Genomic DNA, 27,352 nt, shown 5'->3' with positions numbered 1-27,352 from the left:
TTCACAGCCCTAATGGTTAGTAAACCAAAAAGTTTGTAAATTATAGCCGAGTTCCCCAGTAGAATCAATGTCGACATGAATATTTGGTTCTAGCCTCTACAAAAGTCCCCATTTTTTGTGAAAAAAAAACTGCGCACTATGAAGACACTAAAATGTTTATGTATATATGTATGTATATATGTATATACCAGGGGGTGATCACTGGTGATGGGTCGAATGCATGGAATAATTTCACCACACCGAATGTGTGTGTGACAATCATTGGTACTTTAAACTTTATTAACTTAATATACATATGTGTGTGTGTGTATGTGTGTATATATATATATATATATATCAATCAATCAATGTTTACTTATATGGTCGTCAAATGTTAGAGTTGTATTATTAAATAGAGGTCGGTGTCTAGCAGGACCGATAATCAGCATATATATATATATATATGTATATATATATATATATATATATATATATATATATATATATATATATAATTTCACAGAGAATCTGGGGGAAATCACTGCACGTAACGTTGAGTACCCATGACCTTGGATCCCTGAGGCGGTACTACATCAAAAACCGACATCAGTGTGTAAAGGATATCACAAAAATTAGGTTTCTCAGTCCGAACATTAAATATCTTGTCTTTGCAATATATTTAATTGAATATAAGCTGAAACAATAGTATTATTTTTGTCAAATCATGCCTTTCACCTGGATAGTATAAGAATGAGCAGGTACTGTATTACCACATGTTGGCCAATTTAGAACCGGAAATGGCGAGAACGACACGAAAAGACCACCCCCTTTTCTTCCCGAAAATTATGAATCAGTCTTCATCTAAACAGGAATATAACAAGATCCTATCAGTCGGCATCCTAATGACAGCAGACCTTGTACAGTTACGTGAACATGCACAACTATATATTTTTTTTTTGTCAAACAATTCGCGGACCATGTGCAAACCGAACCGTGGAGAGGCATCCGTAAAGGTTACGGCTCAACGATGATCCGTTGCACGGATAGTTTTTTTTTGTTTTTTTTTCTGCCTGTGATCATTTTGCAGTGAGACGCTTTTGTGTGATGAAACTATTTGAGAATTTTAGACTTAGACTTTGATGAACTTTATTGATACACGAGGGAAATTGTTCCACACAGTAGCTCAGTTACAAAGGATTGAAAGGGTAATGCACAAAAAGAGGGCAAAAACATAAGGTATATACATCCATTTTCTACCGCTTGTCCCTTTTGGGATCGCGGGGGGTCGCTGGAGCCTATCTCAGCTGCATTCGGGCGGAAGTCAGGGTGCACCCTGGACAAGTCGCCACCTCAAACATAAGGTATAAAGTAGACTCAAATGTACCATAGTAGCAATATAAAATGTAACATACCTGTAATATTTACATATTGTATATCCATCCATTTCCTACCGCTTGTCCCTTTTGGGGTCAAGGGAGGGGCTGGATCCTATCTATGTGTTTCTGCATTGGGGGCGGAAGGCAGGTGACACCCTGGACAAGTTGCTACCTCATCACAGGGCTAACACAGATTGAAAAGTGGAGTCTCCGGTCGGCCAGGAAATGTATTTCCTATGAATACTGTGTGTTTCATCCCATTAGCCTAAACCTCGGTGTGGAGCGGTTGTCGACTCGTTCCCAGCATGATGGGAACATGACTCCCCGTCGCGTTGCCGTGACGACCGCACAAAACTCCCCAAAGCCCCCGCCCCCTTCCGCTGTCCAATCAGGGCGAAGGTTTCCAGATTGAGTGGTGGTCCTCAGGGGAGCTGTACTTCAGCGAGCACGGATGCTTCGCCACGGAGGCCCCCCGCCTTTTTTTTTTTTTTTTTTTCCAGAGAGGCCATCACGGCGTGAGATTCGAGCTCAGAATGGGTGCTTTGGCGTTCCTGGCATAATTGGAAACACTTTCCGAAGGAGAGCCCTTTAAAAGGCATTGCATGAGAGCGGACGGCGAGCAACTCAATTTCCATTCCGCTCATGAACCGTCCTGCCGCTGCCTCTCAGGCATGCAGGAAACATGTTGTGACCTGCACAATTGTGTACTGTGTAACATGTTTTTGTTTTCGCGAGCTGCATCTCCAGGCAAATGTCTCTTTAAATGTTTCCATCCAGTTTTCTGTCGCACGCACAAACTCCAAGGCCGTGTTTTTTCACAGTTTGGCTTCCTGATGCGCCATGACAAATAGCGCATGTTTGACAACACCCGTGTGCTTGCATTAGTCGTGAAATGCGTAGCTCATCATGGTGGCCCAACCCCTTTTGCACAAAGCTGGCGAGTATGTGTGTGTGTGTGTGTGTGTGTCAGCGTGAGTGTCAATATGTCCAAACTGTGTTTTACAGTAGAAAGGGGAGGGTGATTCAAATGGCCTCATTGGTCGCGGTTCACCTGACACATGAAATGTGTCGAATTAGGGGGGTTGCACTATTTACTTTAGCCGCCGGATGGCAGTAGAGTGTTCAATGTCTTCAAATGTGTTTTGCGGAAATTCCAACTTTGACGACAGCGTCAGTTGCTACGTTGAGTGGCGCTTTCCATCGTTTTTAGCGGGCCGCATTGCAAAACTGATTAACCCCTGTTCCGCTCCTGGTGTCAGAACGTGGACTGTGGTGGGGTTTGTTTTCCCATAATGCAAAGGAAGGTGACGGGACATGGCGGGAAGGTAAATACATGATTTTAATGTTAACTCAAAAGCTACAAAAAAAGGCACTCAGTGGAAATAAAATGTGTTTCTCTGCGTCCGCCCTGTTAGTGATTTTTTTCTTAAATATGAGCTCGCAGCAGCCAGCGTCATCTCACAAGATCCTCGGGTGCCGAGAATGTCAAACAACTGACGAAAGTGAAGTCTTGGTATGATTGATGATTGCTCATTTTTATGTCTATTTTTTAATGCCTGGCTTGAGATCGACTGACACACACTCCGAGATTGACCAGTCGATCGCGATCGACGTAATGGCACCCCTGGCTTAGATCAAGGGCATAAATGAGCCCCAAACATCATTATGATCCCCATGATGACGATGTCCACGTCGCTTAGGACTTTGATGCCTTCGATAACAATTCCAACATCCTCTGGCTGCCAATCGCCGTCTCCATGGATGATGTTTATCCCCATGACTGTGAGGGCATTGTCCCTTTCTGCATCCTCAGTGGCGGAGGCCTGAACAACGACACAAAAACAGAACACTTGTGTTAGGTAAAATGCTGAACACCGCTAGCAGAAAATGAGTTAGCTTTTTTTTAAGTCCTCATTGCTTGTCAAATCAATCTTTTATGTATCACGAGTTAAACGTGATTGGAAAGTTAACCATATATATAAAATAATGATAATAATATACCCTGCCTTCCACCCGATTGTAGCTGAGATAGGCGCCAGCGTCCCCCGCGACCCCAAAAGGGAATAAGCGGTAGAAAATGGATGGATGGATGGATAATAATATAATGTTTGAAATTGGCCCGTAAATGACTTCAGCAAGCAGCCATGAACATAATGCAATTGCTGCAACACGATCCTTTAGGCAACCACATCCCGATAGAGATGGACCTGTGGGACAGAAACAGCTGTTTTACTCCACAGAGCCTCTGCCCGTTCGCCACTACCAGCTTAGTAGACTCTGACTCTATCTTTTGTTGCACCTACCAGTGATTTCAAACACAAATTTTAAATTCAATGAGCCCCATTGTTTACAAAATGCCAGTTATTCAAAAAGTTGTAGTGTGTTGAGCTCAAAGGACCACAATATATGTAAATAAGAATGGGTAACACTATTTCATGCTACTGGGTAACAAAAATCATTTAATTACCAGATATTCATTGAACAAAGTGTCTGGATCTTTTTTGAGATAGACAACAAGGCTTCTCAGGATGCACTCCCTCCTGATGTCAATGTTGTCACACTAAAGCAGGGGTGAAAAATCAAAACAGAATTTAGCTAAATATTGGTGCAACAGTGGAACAGGGAGGGGGGGCAAGTTGATGAGACTGTGTAAAGAAAATTAGATAAACCAATACAGCTTCTGAAGACTAGAGCATAGCATCTTTGACACATTTCTGAGTAGGGCACACAACCATAAAGTAAGTATAAATATGAATATATATAAAACCACACACATATATATACATATATATATATATATATATATATATATATATATATATATATATACATATATATATATATATATATATATATATATATACACACACACACACATACATATATATATGTATACACATATATATATATATACACATATATATTGGGGCTGCAACTAACAATTAATTTGATAATCGATTAATCTGTGGACTATTACTTCGATTAATCAATTAATAATCGGATAAAAGAGACAAACTACATTTCTAACATTTCCAATACTTTATTTAAAAAAACAGCATACTGGCACCAAGTCCTTTCGACTTGCCAAATAAAACAAGGCAAGTGTTACAAAATTGTTTTTGTTTTTTTATAAAGTGCACCATTGTCCTGCAAAATAGCAATAGTTTTGCTTAGAAGACTTTCAAACCTGGCTACTACCTATTGCAACCATTCTGCAATGTTGGATGCTGAATGTCTTTCCTCTAGTGGCATGGTGGTAAGGGAGATTGACTTCATGTTCCATTCGTCTCCAAAGTAGTGGCATGTATTGCCAAGCTAGGCTACACTTGTCCAAACATCAGTAGTGAGAGCAATTTAACTCTGGGTGGGTTTTATGTCGGTCTACACTGCATGGAATGTCTGCTAGTACTTCCTCTCCATTAGTTTTGGTAAAATGAGAGAGAAAGAGGTCCTTGATTACATTTGTTATTAGGGCCCCGAATCACAGCCTAATAAGACCCAGGACAGCTGAGTGGTTAACACTGTTGACCATCAAGCTAGGGGAACTGGGTTCAAATCTCAGTAAGGACTCAGTGTTTCTTTTTCAGTAGTGAGACAGGTGCTCAATTAAATATGTCATTGGGGCCCGAAATCTTCTTCTGAGAAGACTAAGGATAGCTGAGTGGTTACAGTAGCTAGCTCACAATCAAAGAGTGCAAGGATCAAATCCCTGCCAGGTTCAATGGTAATTATGAAAACTCCAGCAACAAGGGTAAATGTTTTATATTATAGCTCACTGAGACAGGTTCGCCATTAAATATGTCATTGGGGCCCGAAATCTTGTCCAAAGGAGACGAAGGATAGCTGAATGGTTAAAGCTGCTAACTCCCAATCAAAGAGCACTAGGTTCAAATCCCGGGCAAGTTGAATCGGTAACAAGGAAAGCTATTGTTTTGTACCATTGTTTACTGACACAGATTCGCAAATAAATATGTCATTTGGGCCCGAAATCTGTCCATAAGAAGACCAAGAATAGCTGAATGGTTAAACAGCTAGCTCCCAATCAAAGGGTCCTGGGTTCAATCCCACTCAGGTCGATCGGCTTGCCAAGCCGAAGAATGCAGGAGTGGGGACGCTGGCAAAAAAGGGGTGTGGGGTGGTGGACAATGTGGGGGTGTATCACCTCCCCCACACAAAGTTAAGCTACGTGGTAGCTGGTTAATTAACTTATAGTTAAAAAGGTAAGTATGGGTAATAATAATAACAAATAGTCTATAGTCCAAAAGTCTAAGGGTAACCTCGGCGGTTAGCTCCTCCTGTGTTCTGAGTCTAAAGTTGGCAAGTGTACCATCGGTAATTCCTGGCTGGGATTGGTGGGAATAGGAACATGAATAATTAATCAGTGTGAGTGTTGACCAATCAGCTCTCCTCGGTCTGACCAACAAATAGTCAATATAAAAAAAAAAAAAAGTACCAATAAGTACAACAAATGTGGAATAATTGAATGAGAGAAAAAATTCCAATTGGGATAATGAAAAATAAAAATAAAATGATTGGATGAATAAAAAGAAGGATGGATAATATTAAAGAAAGAAAATTATGCTTTATCTTTTTTTCATCATTTATATATTTTTTATTATTCAATTGCAGCTAGTTGTTTTTCATTATCCAATTTGAATTTTTTCTCTCTTCAATTATTCCAATTTGTTGTACTTATTGGTACTTTTTTTTTTTATTGACTAATTGACTATTATGTTGGTCAGACCGAGTGAGAGCTGATTGGTCAACACTCACACTGATTAATTATTCATGTTCCTATTCCCACCAATCCCAGCCAGGAATTACCGATGGTACACTTGCCAACTTTAGACTCAGAACACAGGAGGAGCTAACCGCCGAGGTTACCCTTAGACTTTTGGACTATAGACTATTTGTTATTATTATTACCCATACTTACCTTTTTAACTATAAGTTAATTAACCAGCTACCACGTAGCTTAACTTTGTGTGGGGGAGGTGATACACCCCCACATTGTCCACCACCCCACACCCCTTTTTTGCCAGCGACCCCACTCCTGCATTCTTCGGCTTGGCAAGCCGATCGACCTGACTGGGATTGAACCCAGGACCCTTTGATTGGGAGCTAGCTGTTTAACCATTCAGCTATTCTTGGTCTTGTTATGGACAGATTTCGGGCCCCAATGACATATTCAATTGATAACCTGTCTCAGTAAACTATGATACAAAACAATAGCTTTCCTAGTCACCGATCAACTTGCCTGGGATTTGAACCCAGGGTCCTTTGATTGGGAGTTAGCAGCTTTAACCATTCAGCTATCCCTGGTCTTCTTTGGACAAGATTCCGGGCACCAATGACATATTTAATCGCGAACCTGTCTCAGTGAGCTATAATATAAAACATTTGCTCTTGCTGCCGGAGTTTTCATAGTTACCAGTGAACCTGGCAGGAATTTGTACCGTTCATTCTTGGATTGGGAGCTAGCTGCTTTAACCATTCAGCTATCCTTGGATGTCTTAGGGACAAACTTCGGGCCCCAAGGACATATTTAATTGCTAACCTGTCTTGGTAATCTATGGTATAAAATACTACCTCATCCGGCCGGAGCTTTCCTAGTTATGGATGGTCATGACTGGGATTCGAACCCTGTACCCTTTGATTGGGAGGTAGCAGCTTCCACTACTTAGCTATCCTTGGCCAACTGAAAGTGAGATTTCAGGCCCCAGTAACATATTTAGTTGCGAACCGTTCACGGTAAACTATGATATAAAACTGTGACTGGAGAATTCCAAGTTACCAAAGGATGGACCTGACCAACGAACTCCCTACCCTTTGATTGGAAGATAGCTGCTTTAACCACTCGGCTTGAGAACCGGTTACACTAAACCACAATGATAGTGAAACAAAACACTTACTCTTTACTGAAAATTGAACACAGTTCCCTTTGCTTGTTAACCAACGGTGTGAACCACTCAGCTCTTCCAACTGGACATGTTCAAGTTTGCGCTTGACCTGACCGAGACTAAAAACCAGTACCCCTTGGTTAACAGTTATTGGTGTTAACCACTCAGTTTTCTTAGGTCTTCTTAAGAACAGATTTTGGGCCCCAATAGCATATAATAGTGAACATGTCGCAGTAAACTATGATCAAGTTGCGACAAAACACCAACTCTTCCAAGTGGAGTTTTGTATGTTACATAATGTGAATGGAACAAGTTCACAAAAAATCTAGCTGTCAACACTGAATATTGCATTGCTGCATTTCTTTTCACAGTTTATGAACTTACATTTCTATTTTGTTGATTATTGTTTTTCAGCTGTTTGTAAATGTTGCAGTTTGTAGATAAAGGTTTGGGGGGGGGGGGCTCTGCGCATTGCATACATCCAACGAATTGATGACTAAATTAATCGAAAACTATTTTTATAATCAATTTAATCAATTAGTTGTTGCAGCCCCTATATATATATATATATATATATATATATATATATATATATATATATATATATATATATATATATATATACACACACATACACATTTATATATGTATATATACACATATATATGTATATATACATAAATATACACACACACATATATATACGTATATATATAGATATATATATCTATATATATATACAGACACACACACACACACACACACACACACACATCAACAGTTTTACCTTTTCTACTTACCAAATCTGTTTGCCAGAACTTCTTTGATTCGTTGCCCGTTCACTCTTCCTTTGCTTTTGAAGATCTGCATCAGCTTGAGTGCAACGTGGTCCAGTTGTGACATAAACTTTGACCGCAGTGGCTTTGTAGTGATCTGCAAGAACTCATTGATCAAAAAATTTTTTTAAAAATTCATTTAGAAAAAATTGCCATTTTCTTACAGTTAAATATCAATACATAAAAATACAAGTTAAATGATTTCACTCTGCTGGAACAGGGCAGGTCACCGGTTTTTGAATTTTTCTATCATGGGTCTCTGTTCAACGACCTCTCGTTGTCTGTGGGAGAAGGTTTTTTCCATTTTATCAGCACTTCATTGACACACTTTTTTATTTCTGACAACAAAGCCATTCTCTCACTTTCCAAGCTTTCTGTGGTTTCGCCTTTTGTGTGCAGTGGTATGTTGTAAACTTCAGCTCTTCTGGCTTTCTAGATGTTGGCTGCAGCTTTGCCTTGGTCTTATTCCACTGGGCATCTAATACATACTCAACTGGCTCTAAAACAGAAAAGTGAGATGTATAGTACTGTTTACGTTTAAATGCAGTAGAAAGGGGGCCGTCCTTTGCCATAGCTACACCTAATTGATTAGATTTGCATAGGACAGTGGACAGCTCATCAGTTAGTGACTCTTGAACTTGTAGTTTATGATGCTGAAATACATCGGAAACTAAAGCTTTTTTGACAGGCCTAGATACTGTACTTAAAGGCCTACTGAAATGAGATTTTCTTATTCAAACGGGGATAGCAGGTCCATTCTATGTGTCATACTTGATCATTTCACGATATTGCCATATTTTTGCTGAAAGGATTTAGTAGAGAACATCGAGGATAAAGTTCGCAACTTTAGGTCGCTAATAAAAAAGCCTTGCCTGTACCGGAAGTGGCAGACGATGTGCGCGTGACGTCACTGGTTGCAGAGCTCCTCACATGTGAACATTGTTTACAATCATAGCCAGCAGCAGCTAGAGCTATTCGGACCGAGAGAGCGACAATTTCTCCATTAATTTGAGCGAGGATGAAAGATTCATGGATGAGGAAATTTAGAGTGAATGTCTAATGACATGAGAACGAAGGCAGGCTGCAGAGAGGCGACAAGGTGGACACGAGACAAATAAAGTTAAAGTAGCAATGATTGTCACACACACACACACACACACACGGTGTGGCGAAAGTATTCTCTGCATTTGACCCATCACCCTTGATGAGGGGTGTGGGGAGCAGTGAGGAGCAGCAGTGGACGCACCCGGGAATTATTTTTGCTGATTTAACCCACAATTCCAACCCTTGATGCTGAGTGTCAAGCAGGGAGGTAATAGGTCCCATTTGTATAGTTTTTGGAATAGCATAGAATAGGTCTTTATTGTCATTGCACAAGTACAACGAAACTTTGTTTTCAGCACAAACCTGTTCAAGATTAGACAAACAGTTTACAGGGTATGACTCGGCTTACCGATCTCTAACCAAACACGACAGGGGAGAAAACACAGAGAGATAAATTAATGCATAGAGCTAGACAGATTTGGCTTACTGTACAGGACAGGTAGCTATGTTCTGGCCCCGGTGCTGCTTTAAGAAGGCTGGTCTCATTGTCAGCTTTAGGTGTGTTGATTGCAGCTGCCTGCTGCAGCCGGACTGGCACACGCAGTATAACAGTTTCACTAAATCTAAATTTCAATGAATCGTCAGTGGTCCCCTCTTCCTCCCCTCAGGCCTCAGTTCTCCACCAGCCAACATCACCACATCCGCCGTGCCCAGCATCGTCACACCCATTGTTAACGGATTCACCGGCATCCACCATCAGCCAAACGGACACCCCACCGTGGAGACGGTCTACACCAACGGTCTGCCGCCTTACTCCACCCAGAGCCCCACAGCCGCCGACACCCTGCAGCAAGCCTTCACCGGAGTCCAGCAGTACACAGGTAAACCAAGTTTTTGCCTACCACCTGCTTTAAATGTATTGTGATGGCGTCCTTATAAGAACACCGTCAGGTCTTGTCCAATAGACTGTACGCCTTACCGTGACGCCATTGTTCTCCTAGCAATATACCCGGCCACGACACTGACTCCTATCGGCCAGACGTTGTCCCAGGCGCCCCAGGTCATCCAGCAGCAACAGCAGCAGCAGCAGAGAGAAGGTGAGGGTGAGAGAAAATTATTACTTTTGTACATTTATAACAAAGATAAGCATGAGAGGACAATATTTCTGTGGTGTTCTCATGACACAACACGGTTAATGTCACCTGTTTACACGTACACATACATGCCAACTCAGAAGTGTATTATACAGTGGGGCAAAAAATTATTTGGTCAGCCACCGATTGTGCAAGTTCTCCCACTTAAAATGATGACAGAGGTCTGTAATTTTCATCATAGGTACACTTCAACTGTGAGAGACAGAATGTGGAAAAAAAACCTCCAGGAATTCACATTGTAGGAATTTGAAGTAAATTATGGTGGAAAATAAGTAAATCGGTCTACCATTCAAAGCTCTCACTGATGGAAGGAGGTTTTGGCTCAAAATCTCACGATGCATTGCCCCATTCATTCTTTCCTTAACACGGATCAATCGTCCTGTCCCCTTAGCAGAAAAACCGCCCCAAAGCATGATGTTTCCACCCCCATGCTTCACAGTAGGTATGGTGTTCTTGGGATGCAACTCAGTATTTTTCTTCCTCCAAACATGACGAGTTGAGTTTATACCAAAATGGATACATGGATGATACAGCAGAGGATTGGGAGAATGTCATGTGGTCAGATGAAACCAAAATAGAAATTTTTTGTATAAACTCAACTCGTCATGTTTGGAGGAAGAAGAATACTGAGTTACATCCCAAGAACACCATACCTACTGTGAAGCATGGGGGTGGAAACATCATTCTTTGGGGCTGTTTTTCTGCTAAGGGGACAGGACGATTGATCCGTGTTAAGGAAAGAATAAATGGGGCCATGTATCGTGAGATTTTGAGCCAAAACCTATCAGTGAGAGCTTTGAATGGTTGACCAACTACTTATTTTCCACCATAATTTACAAATAAATTCTTTAAAATTCCTTCAATGTGAATTTTTTTTTTTTTTTTCACATTCTGTCCCTCACAGTTGAAGTGTACCTATGATGAAAATTACAGACCTCTGTCATCATTTTAAGTGGGAGAACTTGCACAATCAGTGGCTGACTAAATACTTTTTTGCCCCACTGTAACTGAAAAACAGATTAGCTTCTCCCTTTGAACATCACAGTTAGTGTTGTCCCGATACCAATATGTTGGTACCGGTACCAAAATGTATTACGATACTTTTCTAGATAAAGAGGACCACAAAAAATTGCATTATTGGCATTATTTTAACCGAAAATCTTACGGTACATTAAACATGTTTCCTATTGGAAGTTAGTCCTTAAATAAAATAGTGAACATATAAGACGACTTGTCTTTTATTAGTAAGTAAGCAAACAGAGGCTCCTAATTTAGCTGCTGACATATGCAGTAACATAATGTGTCATTTTACATTCTATCATTTTGTCAAAATTATTAAAGACAAGTGGTAGAAAATTAATTATTAATCTGCTTGTTCATTTACTGTTAATATCTGTTTTTTTCTTTTTCAACATGTTCTATCTACACTTCTGTTAAAATGTAATAATCACTTATTCTTCTGTTTGATACTTCCACATTAGTTTTGGATGATACCACAAATTTGGGCTTCAATCGGATACCAAGTAGTTACAGGACTAGTACTTTTCAGAGGTGGTATGGTACCGAATATGATTCATTAGTATTGCGGCACTATACTACTATCGGTATACCATTCAACCCTAGTAAGAACCATGAATAAGAATAAAAAATAAAATATGAGTAAAACATATTAGGGGGATAAAAAAATACATATATACCATACATTTACAATAAATAGACCAAATTAAAATCTAGCATAACTAATAAGAAATAAAAAGAAAAGTACAAATGACTTTAATGAAATTAATATTAGTTAAAGTCAAATAAAAAAAGATGGGTCTTCAGGCTTCTCTTACAAACTTGAAAGTTCACTGCAGCCCTGAGTTCCTCCGGCAAGCTGTTCCATAGACAGAATAGTTTAATAGACTGTGTGTCTTGACTTTTGGAATAGTTAGGAGACAAGTGCCGGAGGAGGGTCTCAGGGTCCGTGAGGGTTGAAAAAAAAGATAAGAAGGCTGATACCATAAAAACATTAATAATTCATAAGAAGAATCTTAAAATAAATCCTGAAACACAAAGGAAGCCAATGCAGTGATTCTAAAACTGCTGTAATGTGTTCCAGATACTTAGACTAAGACAAACTTAGACTTAGACAAACTTTATCGATCCACAAGGGAAATTGTTCCAAAAATATAAAAAGTAATACAAAACATATATTTTATAAAGAATTCAACAATTTAAATGTGATATATATTAAAAATAAAATGGAAAAAATAAATAATTAACATCACTTTTATTGAAAACTGTTGACTAATGGAAAGAGAAATAAGAAGGAAAGGAAGAGCCACACGAACATCACCTTTGTACTTTGCTACAAGTTCTTCCTTGAACTCAATAGCAATTACCCTACTTTATCAACGTGCTGGCACTCGCAATTTTCTTTGGCCCCATGGTGGCTTATTTTGCAGCCGCACTTCATAACAAAATAAAAGGACACGGACCAAGTCTCTAGCTTGAGGAATTTTTGAGTGGGGGAACTAAATTCTGCGCAAGACTAGTTTTTAATACTAGGCATACCAAAACTGAATTGTACATAAATGGAATGTAAAACAGTTATTACTGTAAATGCGTCACAAAATGGTAAAGTAACAGATAACCACAGCCAAATGTAAATGTTTCATAGTTTATCTATTTTCTCAAATAGGTTCTACTGATCTTATGTTAGGTCAGTGTGTGAAACAAGATAGAGGTAATTTAGCCCAGCATTTTTCAACCACTGTGCCAAGGGCTAAATACTGTCTGGTGTGCCGTGAGAGAATATGCAATTTCACATAATTGGGTTAAAAATATTTTTTGAAAACCAGTAATTATAATCTGCAAATGTGCCGTTGAGTGTTTGCACTGTCCAGAGCTCGGCAGAGTAACCATGAAATACTCTTCCATATCAGTAGGTGGCAGCAGGTAGCTAATTGTTTTGTAGATGTTTGTCGTGATCACAATATGCAGACGACAGGTATATAACGCTTAATCCCAAAATAAACAAAAGGTGAGTGCTCCTAAGAAAAGGCATTGAAGCTTAGGGAGGGCTAGGCTGAAAGAAACTAAATCTGAACTAGCTGCAAAGTAAACAAAAACAGAATGCTGGACGACAGCAAAGACTTACTGCGTGTGGAGCAGACGGCGTCCACAAAGTACATCCGTACATGACAATCAACAATGTCCCCACAAAGTCAGATACCGTCTGCACAACTTAAGTAGTCTTGATTGCAAAAACAAAGCAAGTGCGGGGAATAGCGTTTAAGGAAGACATGAAACTGCTACAGGAAAATACCAAAAAAAGAAAAAGCCATCTAAAAGAACTAAAACACTACACTCAGGAAAACAGCAAAAAACTCAAAAAGAGTCACGCGTGATGTGACAGGTGGTGACGGTACAGCTAATTTGAGACAAGAGCTACATTGATGCCTGGTTGGTTATGGTTTAAAGTCATATCCAACAATTGCGACAACGACTTTTTACTGCTGCTGAGTTTAACTTTTTAATAATTTCTGCTAGTTGTGTGCATCCGGATTTTTTCAATAAAAAAAAGATTGAATAACTTTGGCTTAGCCTTTCAAATATTCAAATTTTGAATGCACTTTCTTCTCGTTTGAGACGCAACACTGACTGGTTACCGGTAGAATAACAAATTAACACGCCTCATCTTAATGAAGTCCGCCTGGAAGTCTGCACTGAGAAGACAGAAAACCAAGAAAGTCAATTCCCAGCAGTCAGTCTTGTCCCTGTCTGCAGGTCCAGAGGGCTGTAACCTGTTCATCTACCACCTGCCACAGGAGTTTGGAGACAACGAACTCATGCAGATGTTCCTACCCTTCGGCACTGTCATCTCTTCCAAGGTCTTCATGGACCGGGCGACCAACCAGAGCAAGTGTTTTGGTGAGTTCTTCAGCGCCGCTCCATCACAAGACGAGACGCGCTGTGTCAGCAAGGTTAGATTGCTTCACAACATGATGGTGTAGCAATAACTTCATTTTGATTGTTCACTTTTACTGCATGTCGTTATTGTCATTTATGTTAACTAATTAAAGTGTAGATTGCAGACCAATGTGAAATTCAAACTGATTGACTCAAATTGGGAGGAAGCTAAAACGGTCAAGTACGGCGACGTAAATGCTTCAATTAAAGGAAATCTGTACTTTTTGTGTCATTTGCACATCATACACAATTACAAAACCAGGGAAGTTGGCACGTTGTGTAAATGGTAAATAAAAACAGAAATATAATAATTTGCCAATCCTTTTCAACTTATTATTCAATTGAATAGACTGCGGGCAGCACGGTGGTGGAGAGGGTTAGTGCGCCTGCCTCACCATACAAAGTTCCTGGGTTCGATCCTGCGCCCGGAATCTTTCCGTGTGGAGTTTGCATGTTCTCCCCGTGACTGCATGGGTTCCCTCCGGGTAATCCGGCTTCCTCCCACCTCCAAAGACATGCACCTGGGGATAGGTTGATTGGCAACACTAAATAGGCCCGAGTGTGTGAATGTGAGTGTGAATGTTGTCTGTCTGTGTTGTCCCAGCGATGAGGTGGCGACTTGTCCAGGGTGTACTCCGCCCTCCGCCCGAATGCAGCTGAGATATGCTCCAGCGACCCCGAAAGGGACAAGCGGTAGAAAATGGATTGATGGATGAACAGACTGCAAAGACAAGATATTTAATGTTTAATGATACATTATCATTATTATGATTACATTACTTCATAAAAGTATCTTTGTTGTTAGTACTGCACATGCTATTGTATTATTGTCATACAATATACTGTATATCACCTAAAAAGTTAGTTTTTTTTCTTTTTAAACGACATGTTAAAACTGTGGTGTTTTAGGGAGACAAGCACCAATTAGTTTAGTGGTTCTCAAACGGGGGTACTTGAAGGTATTCCAAGAGGTACGTGAGATTTTTTTTAAATATTCTAAAAATGGCAAAAATTCAAAAACCCTTTATAAATACATTTGTTGAATAATACTTTAACAAAATATGAATGTAAGTTCATAAACTGTGAGAAAAAAATTCAACAAAGCAATATTCAGTGTTGACAGCTAGATTATTTTTGGACAAGTTCCATAAATACTGATGTTAAAGATTTCTTTTTTGTGAAGAAAAGTTTAGAATTAAATTCATGAATCCAGATGGATGTCTATTACAATCCCCAACGAGGGCACTTTAAGTTGATTACTTCCATGTGTATAAATCTTTATTTATAATTGAATCACTTGTTTATTTTTCAACAATTTTTCAGTTATTTTTATCTTTTTTTCCAAATAATTCAAGAACGACCACTACAAATGGGCAATATTTTGCACTGTTATACAATTTAATATATCAGAAACTGATTACATAGTGCTGTATTTTACTTATTTAGCTCTTTTTTTCCGACCAAAAATGCTTTGCTCTGATTAGGGGGTACTTGAATTAAAAAAAATGTTCAGTGCGTACATCACTGAAAAAAGGTTGAGAACCACCGACTTAGATTGCTTATAATTTAATGGCCGACGTTGAGTTGAGATACAAGTGTTCCGAGTTAAGAGCTCCGTCAAAAAAACTAATTTAGCTCGTAAATTAAGGTACTACTGTACTGGAAATGTACTTTTTTTTCTTTTGAGTACGTCTTTTTACACTTGTTTTGTCCCAAGCATACAATTGCCATTCAACAATTAAAAAGAAACTTTAACTAAACATTTTTATAAACAGGTTTGGGGTTAGTATAATTAACAGTTGTGGCTGCATGAAAAAACTAAGAAAAATTTATGAAATGCTAAAAAAAAAAAGGGTTTTCCACCCAACTGACTTCCAATTGCATCTTGATGACTGTTGTGTTTTGACTTCAGCACTGTTAGAAAGGGATACGTACACAAACATGTACAGTATGTCCATGATGTCGCCGATCAGGATCCATGTCCTCGTTTATCCTGAGGGGTCGCTGCGTGACCTGAACACCCTGCTGCTGCTGCATCAGCATCACCCTTCTTTCACCCCAATATGTGTCAATACTCTCACTGCGCACCCCCCACGCGTCTCATTTAGTTCTGTCAGCCTGCACGCATATAGCAATCCTGCCAGGCTTATAAAATATTTGACCGTGCATATTGGATGTGTGCATGGGGGGGGTGTTTGCAAGGCAAAGGACAATTATAGATCAGCATTTGTTTTCACTTCAGGGACAAAATTGATCGCCGATCCCGCCTCCCCAGGGGGCCTTAGTAACATATAAATTCATGAAAGGAGGCCTATTTGGGGTATTGATTTATACACTATGCATTTACGACGTAATGTTAGGCCTGGGGTACGAGCAGGAAGAGTGTAATTAATCTGGGGGAGAGGGAATGCATGTGAGTGGCCCGCGGCTCTCTTTGTATCGGCCCTGTGGCATATTCTACAGATCAAATAAACAACCCGCAATAGAGCATCGCACTGAAAATGGTCTGAATCTGCCAAAGTTTGTACCTGCAAATGCAAATGACAGCATGTCATTTGCATGACAGAGGCGTCCTGACATGTCCCAAAACATATATACAGTATAAATGTATATAAAGTTCTATTTTGGTTTTATCTGACCACATGACAATATCCCAATCCTCTGCTGAATCATCCATGTATCCATTTTGGTATAAACTCAACTTGTCGAGTTTGGAGGAAGAAGATTACCGAGTTGCATCCCAAGAACACCATACCTACTGTAAAGCATGGGGGTGGAAACATCATGCTTTGGGGCTGTTTTTCTGCTAAGGGGACAGGACGATTGATCCGTGTTAAGGAAAGAATGAATGGGACAATGTATCGTGAGATTTTGTGCCAAATCCTCCTCTCAGTGAGAGCTTTAAATGGTTGACCGAATACTTATTTTCCACCATAATTTACAAATAAATTCTTTAAAATTCCTACAAAGTGAATTCCTGGATTTTTTTTTTCCCGCATTCTGTCTCTCACAGTTGAAGTGTACCTATGATGAAAATTACAGACCTCTGTCATCATTTTAAGAGGGAGAACTTGCACAATTGGTGGCTGACCTAATACTTTTTTGCCCCACTGGATAGATAGAGAAAAAAATTAATAATATATATATATATATGTGTGTGTGTGTTGTCATGAGTACCAATATTTGGATAATTTTCCGTACTTTTGTAAATAAAGGGGACCACAAAAATGTACATTATTGACTTTATTTTAACCAAAAAATCTTACGGTATATTAAACATATGTTTCTTAAAGAAAGTTTGTTCTTAAAGTAGTGAACATACAAGACAACTTTTCTTTCACTCGTAAGTAAACAAACAAAGGCTTCTAATTAGTCTGCTGACATATGCAGTAACATTGTGTCGTTTTCCATTCAATTATTTTGTCAACATTATAAAGGACAAGCTGTAAAAATTGATTAGTCCACTTGTTCATTTACTGTTAATATCTACTTATTTTCCGTTCCAATGCGTTCTATCTAAAGTTCTGTTAAGTTGTAATAATCACTTATTTTTTCTATTTGATAATTTACATTAGTTTTGAATGATAACACAAATTTGGGTATCAATCCGATACCAAGTCGTTACAGTATCATACATTGGTCATATAGTCCTAATTCGTAAAGGGACATATTTCCTGAATTTAGAAACATAATATACATTTTTTTTTAAATAAAGATGTTGTGATGCTACAAAATATTGATGCAATCATAGTAGTATCGACTAAATATGCTTCTGTGTTTTTTTTTTTTTGGTCTTTGATTGTGCAGCTCTTCTGCAAATCTTTATTGCAAAGAAACACATACCTTAGGGTTAAGTTGCTTTTTGTTTTTTTTGGGGGGGGGTTCAAAACACTTAAACGGGCCATTTAATTGCCTCAATACTAATAAGAATAACAACAATAAGAAATGTGAATAACAACCCACTTTTTTTTTTTTTTAGCTTATTTAGGACCACAATAGGCAGATGTCAGCATGTTTAATGAATTATATAAAGTGAGAAATATTAAAGTGGCCCCTTACGCCTTTTACTTTTTGTTTTGTTTTCATACGTAGCCCTCAGTGGAAAAGAGAGGGACAGCAAAAGTCTCTTTAGTCATGTCTCCTTTGCCTTAATGGTCCCAGTCAGACCCGACCGAGCAGGCCCGGGCAGACACGTCTCCCAGGTGGCCGAGGAGAATCTCCTGCTGTTTTTCACGGGTCATGGAACCTTCCTAATGACACCCCAGACACAGGGGAGCGCATCAAGCGGAGACACACTCCACTGCAGTTTCTGGTCACTGACTTTTCAAGGCGTTATTTATATATATTTTTTTATAACCTTCCTGGAAACGGGATGTTTAGTACAGTGTAGTATATTCTTAGGGTTGGGGGGGAGGGTCCTCACACAGGGTCACTTGCAATCTAATGAGCACTTTTTAGAGTCCAGACCTCCATCAAGGTGCAAAGAGTGTGTTCTGCATGTCAACACAAAGAATTCATGGCCAAAGGATGGCATTCACAAGCCGGGTTTATTAGACTGTAATTCACCAACGTGCCCACGAGGTTGTGTCACAACACTCTAAGGCAGGGGTCACCAGGTAGCCCGTAAGGACCAGATGAGTACTTCGCTGGCCTATTCTAAAAAATAGCTCAAATAGCAGCACTTACCAGTGAGCCGCCTCTATTTTTTAAATTTTATGTATTTACTAGCAAGCTGGTCTCGCTTTGCTCGACATTTTTAATTCTAAGAGAGACAAAATTAAAATAGATTTCGAAAACCCAAGAAAATAGTTTAAGGACTTGGCCTTCACTTTTTTAAATGAATTCATTATTTTTTTTACCTTGCTTCTTATAACTTTCAGAAAGAGAATTTTAGAGAAAAAATACAACCTTAAAAATTATTTTAGGATTTTTAAACACATACCTTTTAAATTCCTTCCTCTTCTTTCCTGACAATTTAAATCAATGTTCAAGTATTTCTGTTTTGTAACGAATATTGAATACATTTTACATTTAATTTTTCATTTTAGCTTCTCTTTTTTCAACGAAGAATATTTGCGAAATATTTCTTCAAACTTATGATTAAAATTCAAAAACATTCTGACAAATTTAGAAAATCTGGAGAATCAAATTTTAATTTTATTTCAAAGTCTTGAATTTCTTTAAAGTCTTTTGTTCTGGAAAATCTAGAAGAAATAATGATTTGTCTTTGTTAGAAATATGGCTTGGTCCAATTTGTTATATATTCTAACAAAGTCCAGATTGGATTTTCAGTTATTTAAAACATGTAATCAAAATTCTAAAATTAATCTTAATCAAGAAAAATTACTAATGATGTTCCATAAATTATTTTTTTTTATTTTTTTTTAAATATTCAAATTAGCTAGTTTTTTTCTTCATTTTTTTCGGTTGAATTTTGAAAGACTCGAAATTGAAGATAAACTATGTTTCAAAATAAAAATTTAATTTTTTTCGGGTTTTCTCTTTTAAACAGTTCAATAAAGTGTTTTTTTTCATCATTTATTCTCTACAAAAAAACCTTGCGTATAAGGAAAAAAAAAATGTACGACGGAATGACAGACAGAAATACCCATTTGTATTTATGTGTGTATATATTGAATTGAATTGAATTATATTTATATAGCGCTTTTCTCTAGTGACTCAAAGCGCTTTACATAGTGAAACCCAATATCTAAGTTACATTTAAACCAGTGTGGGTGGCACTGGGAGCAGGTGGGTAAAGTGTCTTGCTCAAGGACACAACGGCAGTGACTAGGATGGCGGAAGCGGGAATCGAACCTGCAACCCTCAAGTTGCTAGCACGGCCACTCTACCAACCGAGCTATACCGCCCCAATAAATAAATAAATATATATATATATATATATATATATATATATATATATATATATATATATATATATATATATATATATATATATATATATATAAATAAATAAATAAATAAATAAATATATATATATATATATATATATTTATTTATTTATTTATTAAAAAGGTAAATTGAGTAAATTGGCTATTTCTGGCAATTTATTGAAGTGTGTATCAAACTGGTAGGCCTGCGCATTGATCAGTAGCTCTTGGTTTCAAAAAGGTTGATGACCCCTGTTTTAAGGCGATGCTTTTCAACCACTGTGCCGCGGCACACTAGTGTGTGGTGAGATATTGTCTAGTGTGCTGTGGGAGATGATGCAACTTCACCTAATTTGTCCAAAAAATATTGTTTGCAAAACAATAATTATAATAATGTGCTGTTGTCTAGTGCCTGTGCTGTGTAGAGCTTGGCAGGGTAAACATGTAATACTCCATATCTGTCATGATCCGTGGCCCGGATCATGTTTTGTTAGGTTCTGTCAGTTTTGGACTCCCTTAGTTCCTGTTTGTGCACCTCTGAGTTTGTTTTAGTTTCCATGGGGATTAATTTGGTTCACCTGCCTCTGGTTAGTGGTCGGCACGCTCAGCTGCTGTCAACCACTAATCAGAGAGCTTTTTGTTCACCCTGCTGGCTTCCTTGTTTGCTGCAAGCAACAGTCACGTTGAGTACTTCTATGTTTCTAGTTCATGTGCTAAGCTTCGCCATAACTCTCATGCTATATCCAATCATGGCCCCCACCTGTTCCCGATTAGCCTGTTCACCTGTGGGATGTTCCAAATAAGTGTTTGATGAGCATTCCTCAACTTCCTCAGTCTTTTTTGCCACTTGTGCCAGCTTTTTTGAAACATGTTGCAGGCATGAAATTCCAAAAGAGCTAATATTTGCAAAAAATAATGAAGTTTTCCAAATTGAACATTAAGTATCATGTCTTTGCAGTCTATTCAATTGAATATAAGTTGAAAGGATTCACCATCCTGTCAAGAAAGTAAGTGTAAGCAGAGGAGGCAAATTACAAATTCTTCAGCCATATACAAACCCCGTTTCCATATGAGTTGGAAAATTGTGTTGGATGTAAATATAAACGGAATACAATGATTTGCAAATCCTTTTCAAACCATACTCCGGCTTCCTCCCACTTCCAAAGACATGCACCTGGGGATAGGTTGATTGGCAACACTAAATTGGCCCTAGTGTGTGAATGTGAGTGTGAATGTTGTCTGTGTTGGCCCTGCGATGAGGTGGCGACTTGTCCAGGGTGTACCCCGCCTTCTGCCCGATTGTAGCTGAGATAGGGGCCAGCGCCCCCCGCGACCCCAAAAGGGAATAAGCGGTAGAAAATGGATGGATGGGTGGATTCAATTGAATATGCATATTTGAAGTTAAAACAAACTTTTTTTTTTTTGTGCAAATCATTAACTTTAGAATTTGATGCCAGCAATACGTGACAAAGAAGTTGGGAAAGGTGGCAAATACTGATAAAGTTGAGGAATGCTCATCAAACTCTTATTTGGAACATCCCACAGGTGTGCAGGCTAATTGGGAACAGGTGGGTGCCATGATTGGGTCTAAAAGAAGCTTCCATGAAATGCTAAGTAATTCACAATCAATGATGGGGTGAGGGTCACCAATTAGTAAGCAAATTGTCGAACAGTTTTAGAACAACATTTCTCAACGAGCTATTGCAAGGAATTTAGGGATTTTACCATCTACGGTCCGTAAAATCATCAAAAGGTTCACAGAATCTGGAGAAATCACTGCACGTAAGCGATATTATGGACCTCTGATCCCTCAGGCAGTACCGCATCAAAAACCAACATCAGTGTGTAAAGGATATCACCAGATGGGCTCAGGAACACTTCATAAAACCACTGTCACTAACTACAGTTGGTCGCTACATCTGTAAGTGCAAGTTAAAACTCTATGCAAAGCGAAAGCCATTTATCAACAACAATCAGGAATGCCGCCGGCTTCGCTGGCCCCGAGCTCATCTAAGATGGACTGATGCAAAGTGGTAAAGTGTTCTGTGGTCCGACTAGTCCACAGTTCTAATTATATTTGGAAACTGGACATGGTGTCCTCTGGAACAAAGAGGAAAATAACCATCGGGAGTGTTATAGGTGCAAAGTTCAAAAGCCAGCATCTGTGATGGTATGGGGGTTCATTAGTGCCCAAGGCATGGGTAACTTACACATCTGTGAAGGCACCATTAATGCTGAATGGTCCATACAGGTTTGGGAGCAACATATGTTGTCATCCAAGCAACGTTATCATGGAAACCCCTGCTTTTTTCAGCAAGACAATGCCAAGCCTCGTGTTATAACAGAGTGCGGGTACTTTCCTGGCCAGCCTGCAGTCCAGACCTGTCTCCCATCGAAAATTTGTGGCGCATTATTAAAACGTAAAATACGAAAGCGGAGACCCCGGACTGTTTAACGACTAAAGCTCTACATAAAAGAATGGGAAATAATTCCACCTTAAAGCTTCAACAATTAGTTTCCTCAGTTCCCAAATGTTTATTGCGTGTTGTTAAAAGAAAATGTGATGTAAGACAGCGGTGAACATGCCCTTTCCCAACTACTTTGGCACGTGTTGCAGCCATGAACTTCTAAGTTAGTTATTATTTTGAAAAAAAAAAAAATCAACTTTATGAGTTCGAACATCAAATATCTTGTCTCTGTAGTGCATTCATCTGAATATGGGTTGAAAAGGATTTGCAAATCATTGTATTCCGTTTATATTTACATCTAACACAATTTCCCAGCTCAAACGGAAACAGGGTTTGTATATACATCCATCTATCCATCCATTTACTACCGCTTGTCTCTTTTGGGGTCGTGGGGAGTCGCTGGAGCAGTGTGTAGCCTGTATGTTACTTAAGTAAAGCACTGTACAAGTACTAAGTAAACAATGAATTATATAACTGGGCTAGATCAGAAGAAACTAAATTCAGCTCTAGGAATGGAGAGTAATGAAGACTGAATACAGGTTTTAAGTTTAAATGGTACCAAATTATAGGAAAAATAAACAAACCGACATGAAAATTCGAATGGCCATTCACATTTTCAACATAAATTACAGAACGTTCAATATTTACAATGTGATACAGTACTTGATTCAGTCCTTGTTTTTAGCAAAAAAATGGTATAAGCGCAACACGACAGTTCGTTAGACGACCTCGCAAAGTCCACGTTGTGGTGGCAGTGTCCAGAGGGGTTTTAGTGAAGGTAACGGGGTAAATGTGAAAGTTCAGGAGGACAGAAATGAACACGTTGCGTTATGGAAAACCAAAGGGAAAAAACAGAGCAGCTGCTGAGGAGCCTCCTACCCGCCCGGGGCTCGGTTGGGTGGATTCAGTTCGGTTGGTTCGGTTCCAGGCCTAAAGCTTCGGACTCTAGCTCGCCATCCAACATGGCCTGTATAACCAGGGCAGGACCAGTCAATTTTCCAGTGCGCACACACACAAAATACATTCAGATACTAAATAATACTACTGTATTCAAATAGCAAGTACCCATTTCATCCACAAATAAGGTGCATAGCAGACAGTGGTTCACTGGACTGCATCATAAAATGCATTGGATGCATAGCATTGACAATCAAACAATTAACACAACCCAGAAACAAATCAGACAATTGTTGACAGTGCTAACGTTCCCATTCAGTTTACTATATTCAGAGAAACAGGCATATAAGTAAATGCTAACAGCTTCATTCAAAACGAATGTAGCGGCTAAGCTACACAGATGCACTCACCAATTCAGCAGATAAATCACACTTAAACACTCTCGCACGACGACCCACGGCTTCAGTAGTTGGCTCCTGCAGTTCGACATTATTACATTTCAGTTAAAAGACTTAGTTAATAATTAAAGCGTCAAAACCGAGTCACATACCTGCAGCAACGTCGCCCAAAGTGTCCCTCTCGCTCTTCCTGGAAGCAGCCCACTACCGGATTTTATGCTTCCCGCAATAGGCCACGTGACCACGTGACGTAATGACGCACGTGGTCACCGCGTGACGTAATGACGCATGCACGGACAGCTAAAACAGGATATTTAATTGGGATTTGAAAGGTTATTTAACCTTCCTCTTGTGTTAGCTTTCTGTTACCATCTCTTATGTTAACGGGTCGGTTTTGACCCATGTCTTAAATCAGCTGTAAAATACACTAAAAACAATGATCTATCATCCAATTTGTTTCTCATCTCTTGCTGACCTCGTTAGGCTTCCTTATCCTTGAAAATATTGGTTTTAATATTTTTGGTTTGGGCCATTGGGCCTTTTTTTGTCAGTATACCCCTCGATTTCAATTTTTAAAAATGGTAAAACGAACCTCAAGAGACTCATATACATTAAAAAAGGTTGTTGTGTTACCTAACTATTACTAAGGGGGATTAGAACACATCTCTTAAATAAATGTGTTTTATTTATTTTTTCATTTTAAGAATTTTAACTATAGTAACATCTATGGTGTTACGGGTCAATTTCGACCCATATATACTTACTTCAAGAAAAAGACTAAAAAGTATTTTTTTCAGCAACAGAAATCCAACATCAAACAAACAACAACCAATCAAGCAAATGAAACCAAGAGAAATAGATTACTAGTTCCAAAACTAATAAAAAAACAAAATCAGAGTGGCAAAAAGTGACACTTTTAGTGTCCGTCTTTTGTTTGCTTTTGTACAGGATAACAAGGTAAAATGAGAATCCACTAAAGCTCACGTGATTGGGAGCGGAGCTGGCTGTCAGTGTGTTCAGTTTTGGCTCTTATCATTGCTTTATCATCTTATTTTTATAACTGGGTCGAAACCGACCCTAACAACACCAAGGGCATAATTTCTACCAGAGCATTTTATAATTTAGTCCATCCCATCCATCCATTTCCTACCGCTTATTCCCTTTTGGGGTCGCGGGGGGCGCTGCCGCCTATCTCAGCTACAATCGGGCGGAAGGCGGGGTACACCCTGGACAAGTCGCCACCTCATCGCAGGGCCAACACAGATAGACAGACAACATTCACACTCACATTCACACACTAGGGCCAATTTAGTGTTACCAATCAACCTATCCCCAGGTGCATGTCTTTGGAAGTTAGTGAAAAAAATTAAAATGTTTTATTTTGTTGACAAAAAGGTTCCTGACAAAGTCAAAAAGCTTTGATGCAAAAAAATAAATGTATGTGGTGTTTTTATGCATTTAAAAACTAAAACGGGTCGGTGCCGACCCTAACACAAGACGAAGGTTAAATAGAAAGGATATTTCAGTAAAATTGATATTTAAATAGAAAGATATTTGATTATAAAAAATATTCAATGGAGTTTGAAAGGATATTTAAATAAAATATTATTTAAATAGGAAGATTTAATTAGAAGGAATATTCAATGGGGTTTTGAAAGGACATTTAAATGGGGTTTTGTCACCCAGGTTACAAGTGGAATTTAATATACATAACTTCTAGTTGTCTATGATTTGTAGTTCATCCTTCTTTTTTTTCCACCTGCAGGCTTTGTGAGTTTTGACAACCCCACCAGCGCGCAGGCAGCTATCCAGGCCATGAACGGCTTTCAGATTGGCATGAAGAGGTTGAAAGTCCAGCTAAAGAGACCGAAGGATGCCAGCCGCCCTTACTGACACAGCCTACCTTTATTATTTATCGCAGCAGCAGCAACAGCAGCAGCACAGGTTAGTTATTGAACTTATTTCAGTAGCAATGTATATATTTCATGGTATTTTAAGCTATTTAATATTTCTTTTATTGGTCTTGCATTTCATCATCATGCAAAAAGTTGTGAAAAATAGGAATTGGTCGTTAAATAAATATATATATTTTTTTGTAAATGTATTTGATAAAAAAAAGGAATGAATCAAATAAATTATTTATCAAACAAATACAAAACAGGTTAATTTAATGCTTTTAAATCATATTGCAAAAGTATTTGATCATCAGCATCGTAAAATTTAAATAAATCTAATAAAATAATATGTTAATTCATATATTCAATATAATTATTTCTGAATTATTTCACAACTAATTAACTATTTAAATAACAGGAAATATCTGCATCAGGGATTTTCAGCATCATTAATTGAATTAATACAATTGTCATTAACTACATACATTGTTTTTTAAATAAATTACACAAATATAGATTCCAAATAAAATTATGTCCGACTATTTTGCAATAATTATTTCAGTGAAATTGAATATTACTACTTACTGAATCCTAGGATAATTTACAAATATGCATTGCATTAGTAAAAAAAAACAAAAAAACATTAACGATACAAATCGGTTGTGGGAAAAAAAAGGATCAATATTAGTATTTCAGACTATTTCGCAATTATTCAAATTAAACTAAATATGACATTAAATATTATATATTAAGTGTCATTAAATATCATCATCATCGTATTTCCTTGAATTGCCGCCGGGGCGCTAATTAATTTAAAATCTCTCTCACCCCGGCTATTACCAAAGGAATGCGGTAAATTTAGGCCTTCGCTTATAAATTTGAGTGTGATGTAAGGATACCATCATGAAAGGCACATTTAATTTAAAAAAATTATTGTGGTCTTACCTTTACTTACAAATGAAGTCCGTGCCAACTCCTTCTGATCAAAAGCATCGATAACTAGTTTATAGAAATCTTCCTTATCTTTTTTTTTCAGTTTTAAAAGTCTCTCTGTCTCGGTGGATATCTTCCTTTATTACATCCTGCTTTGATTGAAAGTCCAGTTTAGAAAACTGTTTTATTTTAGATATTTAATCCTCCATGTTAAAAGTGCAAGCGAGCGGAAAAAATAAACGATCGCTGCTCACTCTTGCTGCTTGTTGTCACTTCTTCTGCAGCTGAGTTGTCGCAAGAGGGATCACTAGCACCCTCTACCACCAGGAGGCGGGAGTCATTTAATGACTCATATTTGACACACGCAGTTAATAAAACATAGCTGCTTACTGTTCTGTTTAGCATATTAGATAGCTTGGACCTTAAATCCTCCTGAATTGCTCTTAATCTTCTTCCCTTTATGCGATTTCAAATTATTGAAATCAGCCTCCTCCATTTTGAAAATGATGACAGGTGAAGTGTCACTAGTGACGTGACGGGTTTGAACCGGCGGAAATTCTAGGCATATGCTAATTATTTGGCGAAACGAGTTTGACCCGGCGGAAATTCTAGACATGCGCTAGTAAA

The 27,352-nt window shown here is 38.5% G+C and overlaps 1 protein-coding gene and 1 long non-coding RNA gene across 13 annotated transcripts in view; one reads left to right on the top strand and one right to left on the bottom strand.

The window, feature by feature from the left end:
* The window catches only part of celf5a (cugbp, Elav-like family member 5a), a 781,548-nt gene that overhangs the window by 731,552 nt on the left and 22,644 nt on the right, over positions 1 to 27,352 (top strand). For 3 of the 6 annotated variants that reach the window (XM_061888544.1, XM_061888546.1, XM_061888542.1), the window contains 4 exons: positions 9,804 to 10,016; positions 10,137 to 10,238; positions 14,061 to 14,204; positions 25,663 to 25,841. In XM_061888544.1, the coding sequence (XP_061744528.1) occupies positions 9,804 to 10,016; positions 10,137 to 10,238; positions 14,061 to 14,204; positions 25,663 to 25,790 (587 nt within the window). In that variant the 3' untranslated portion in view covers positions 25,791 to 25,841. Of the gene's footprint in view, positions 1 to 9,803; positions 10,017 to 10,100; positions 10,239 to 14,060; positions 14,524 to 25,662; positions 25,842 to 27,352 lie in introns of those variants that run through there. The other 3 variants (XM_061888543.1, XM_061888547.1, XM_061888545.1) reach the window with 3 other exon arrangements.
* LOC133543766 (uncharacterized) lies at positions 1,048 to 24,134 on the bottom strand. Of its 7 annotated transcripts, XR_009804518.1 has the most exons (9): positions 24,050 to 24,134; positions 23,910 to 23,975; positions 23,482 to 23,569; positions 14,139 to 14,964; positions 8,454 to 10,163; positions 8,256 to 8,372; positions 8,056 to 8,188; positions 3,823 to 3,915; positions 1,050 to 3,178 (listed from the first exon to the last, which is right to left on the bottom strand). It is a non-coding gene; the product is annotated as an uncharacterized LOC133543766 (long non-coding RNA). The 7 variants fall into 7 exon arrangements; XR_009804517.1 differs by adding an exon at positions 3,357 to 3,562 and having other exon boundaries at positions 1,048 to 3,178; positions 8,056 to 10,163; XR_009804516.1 differs by having other exon boundaries at positions 1,051 to 3,178; positions 8,256 to 10,163.

Source organism: Nerophis ophidion, linkage group LG26 (genome assembly GCF_033978795.1).
Source record: "Nerophis ophidion isolate RoL-2023_Sa linkage group LG26, RoL_Noph_v1.0, whole genome shotgun sequence".
Lineage (NCBI taxonomy): Eukaryota > Metazoa > Chordata > Actinopteri > Syngnathiformes > Syngnathidae > Nerophis > Nerophis ophidion.
Note: the sequence above shows the minus strand (reverse complement) of the source record. Positions and strands in the feature narration are given on the sequence as shown.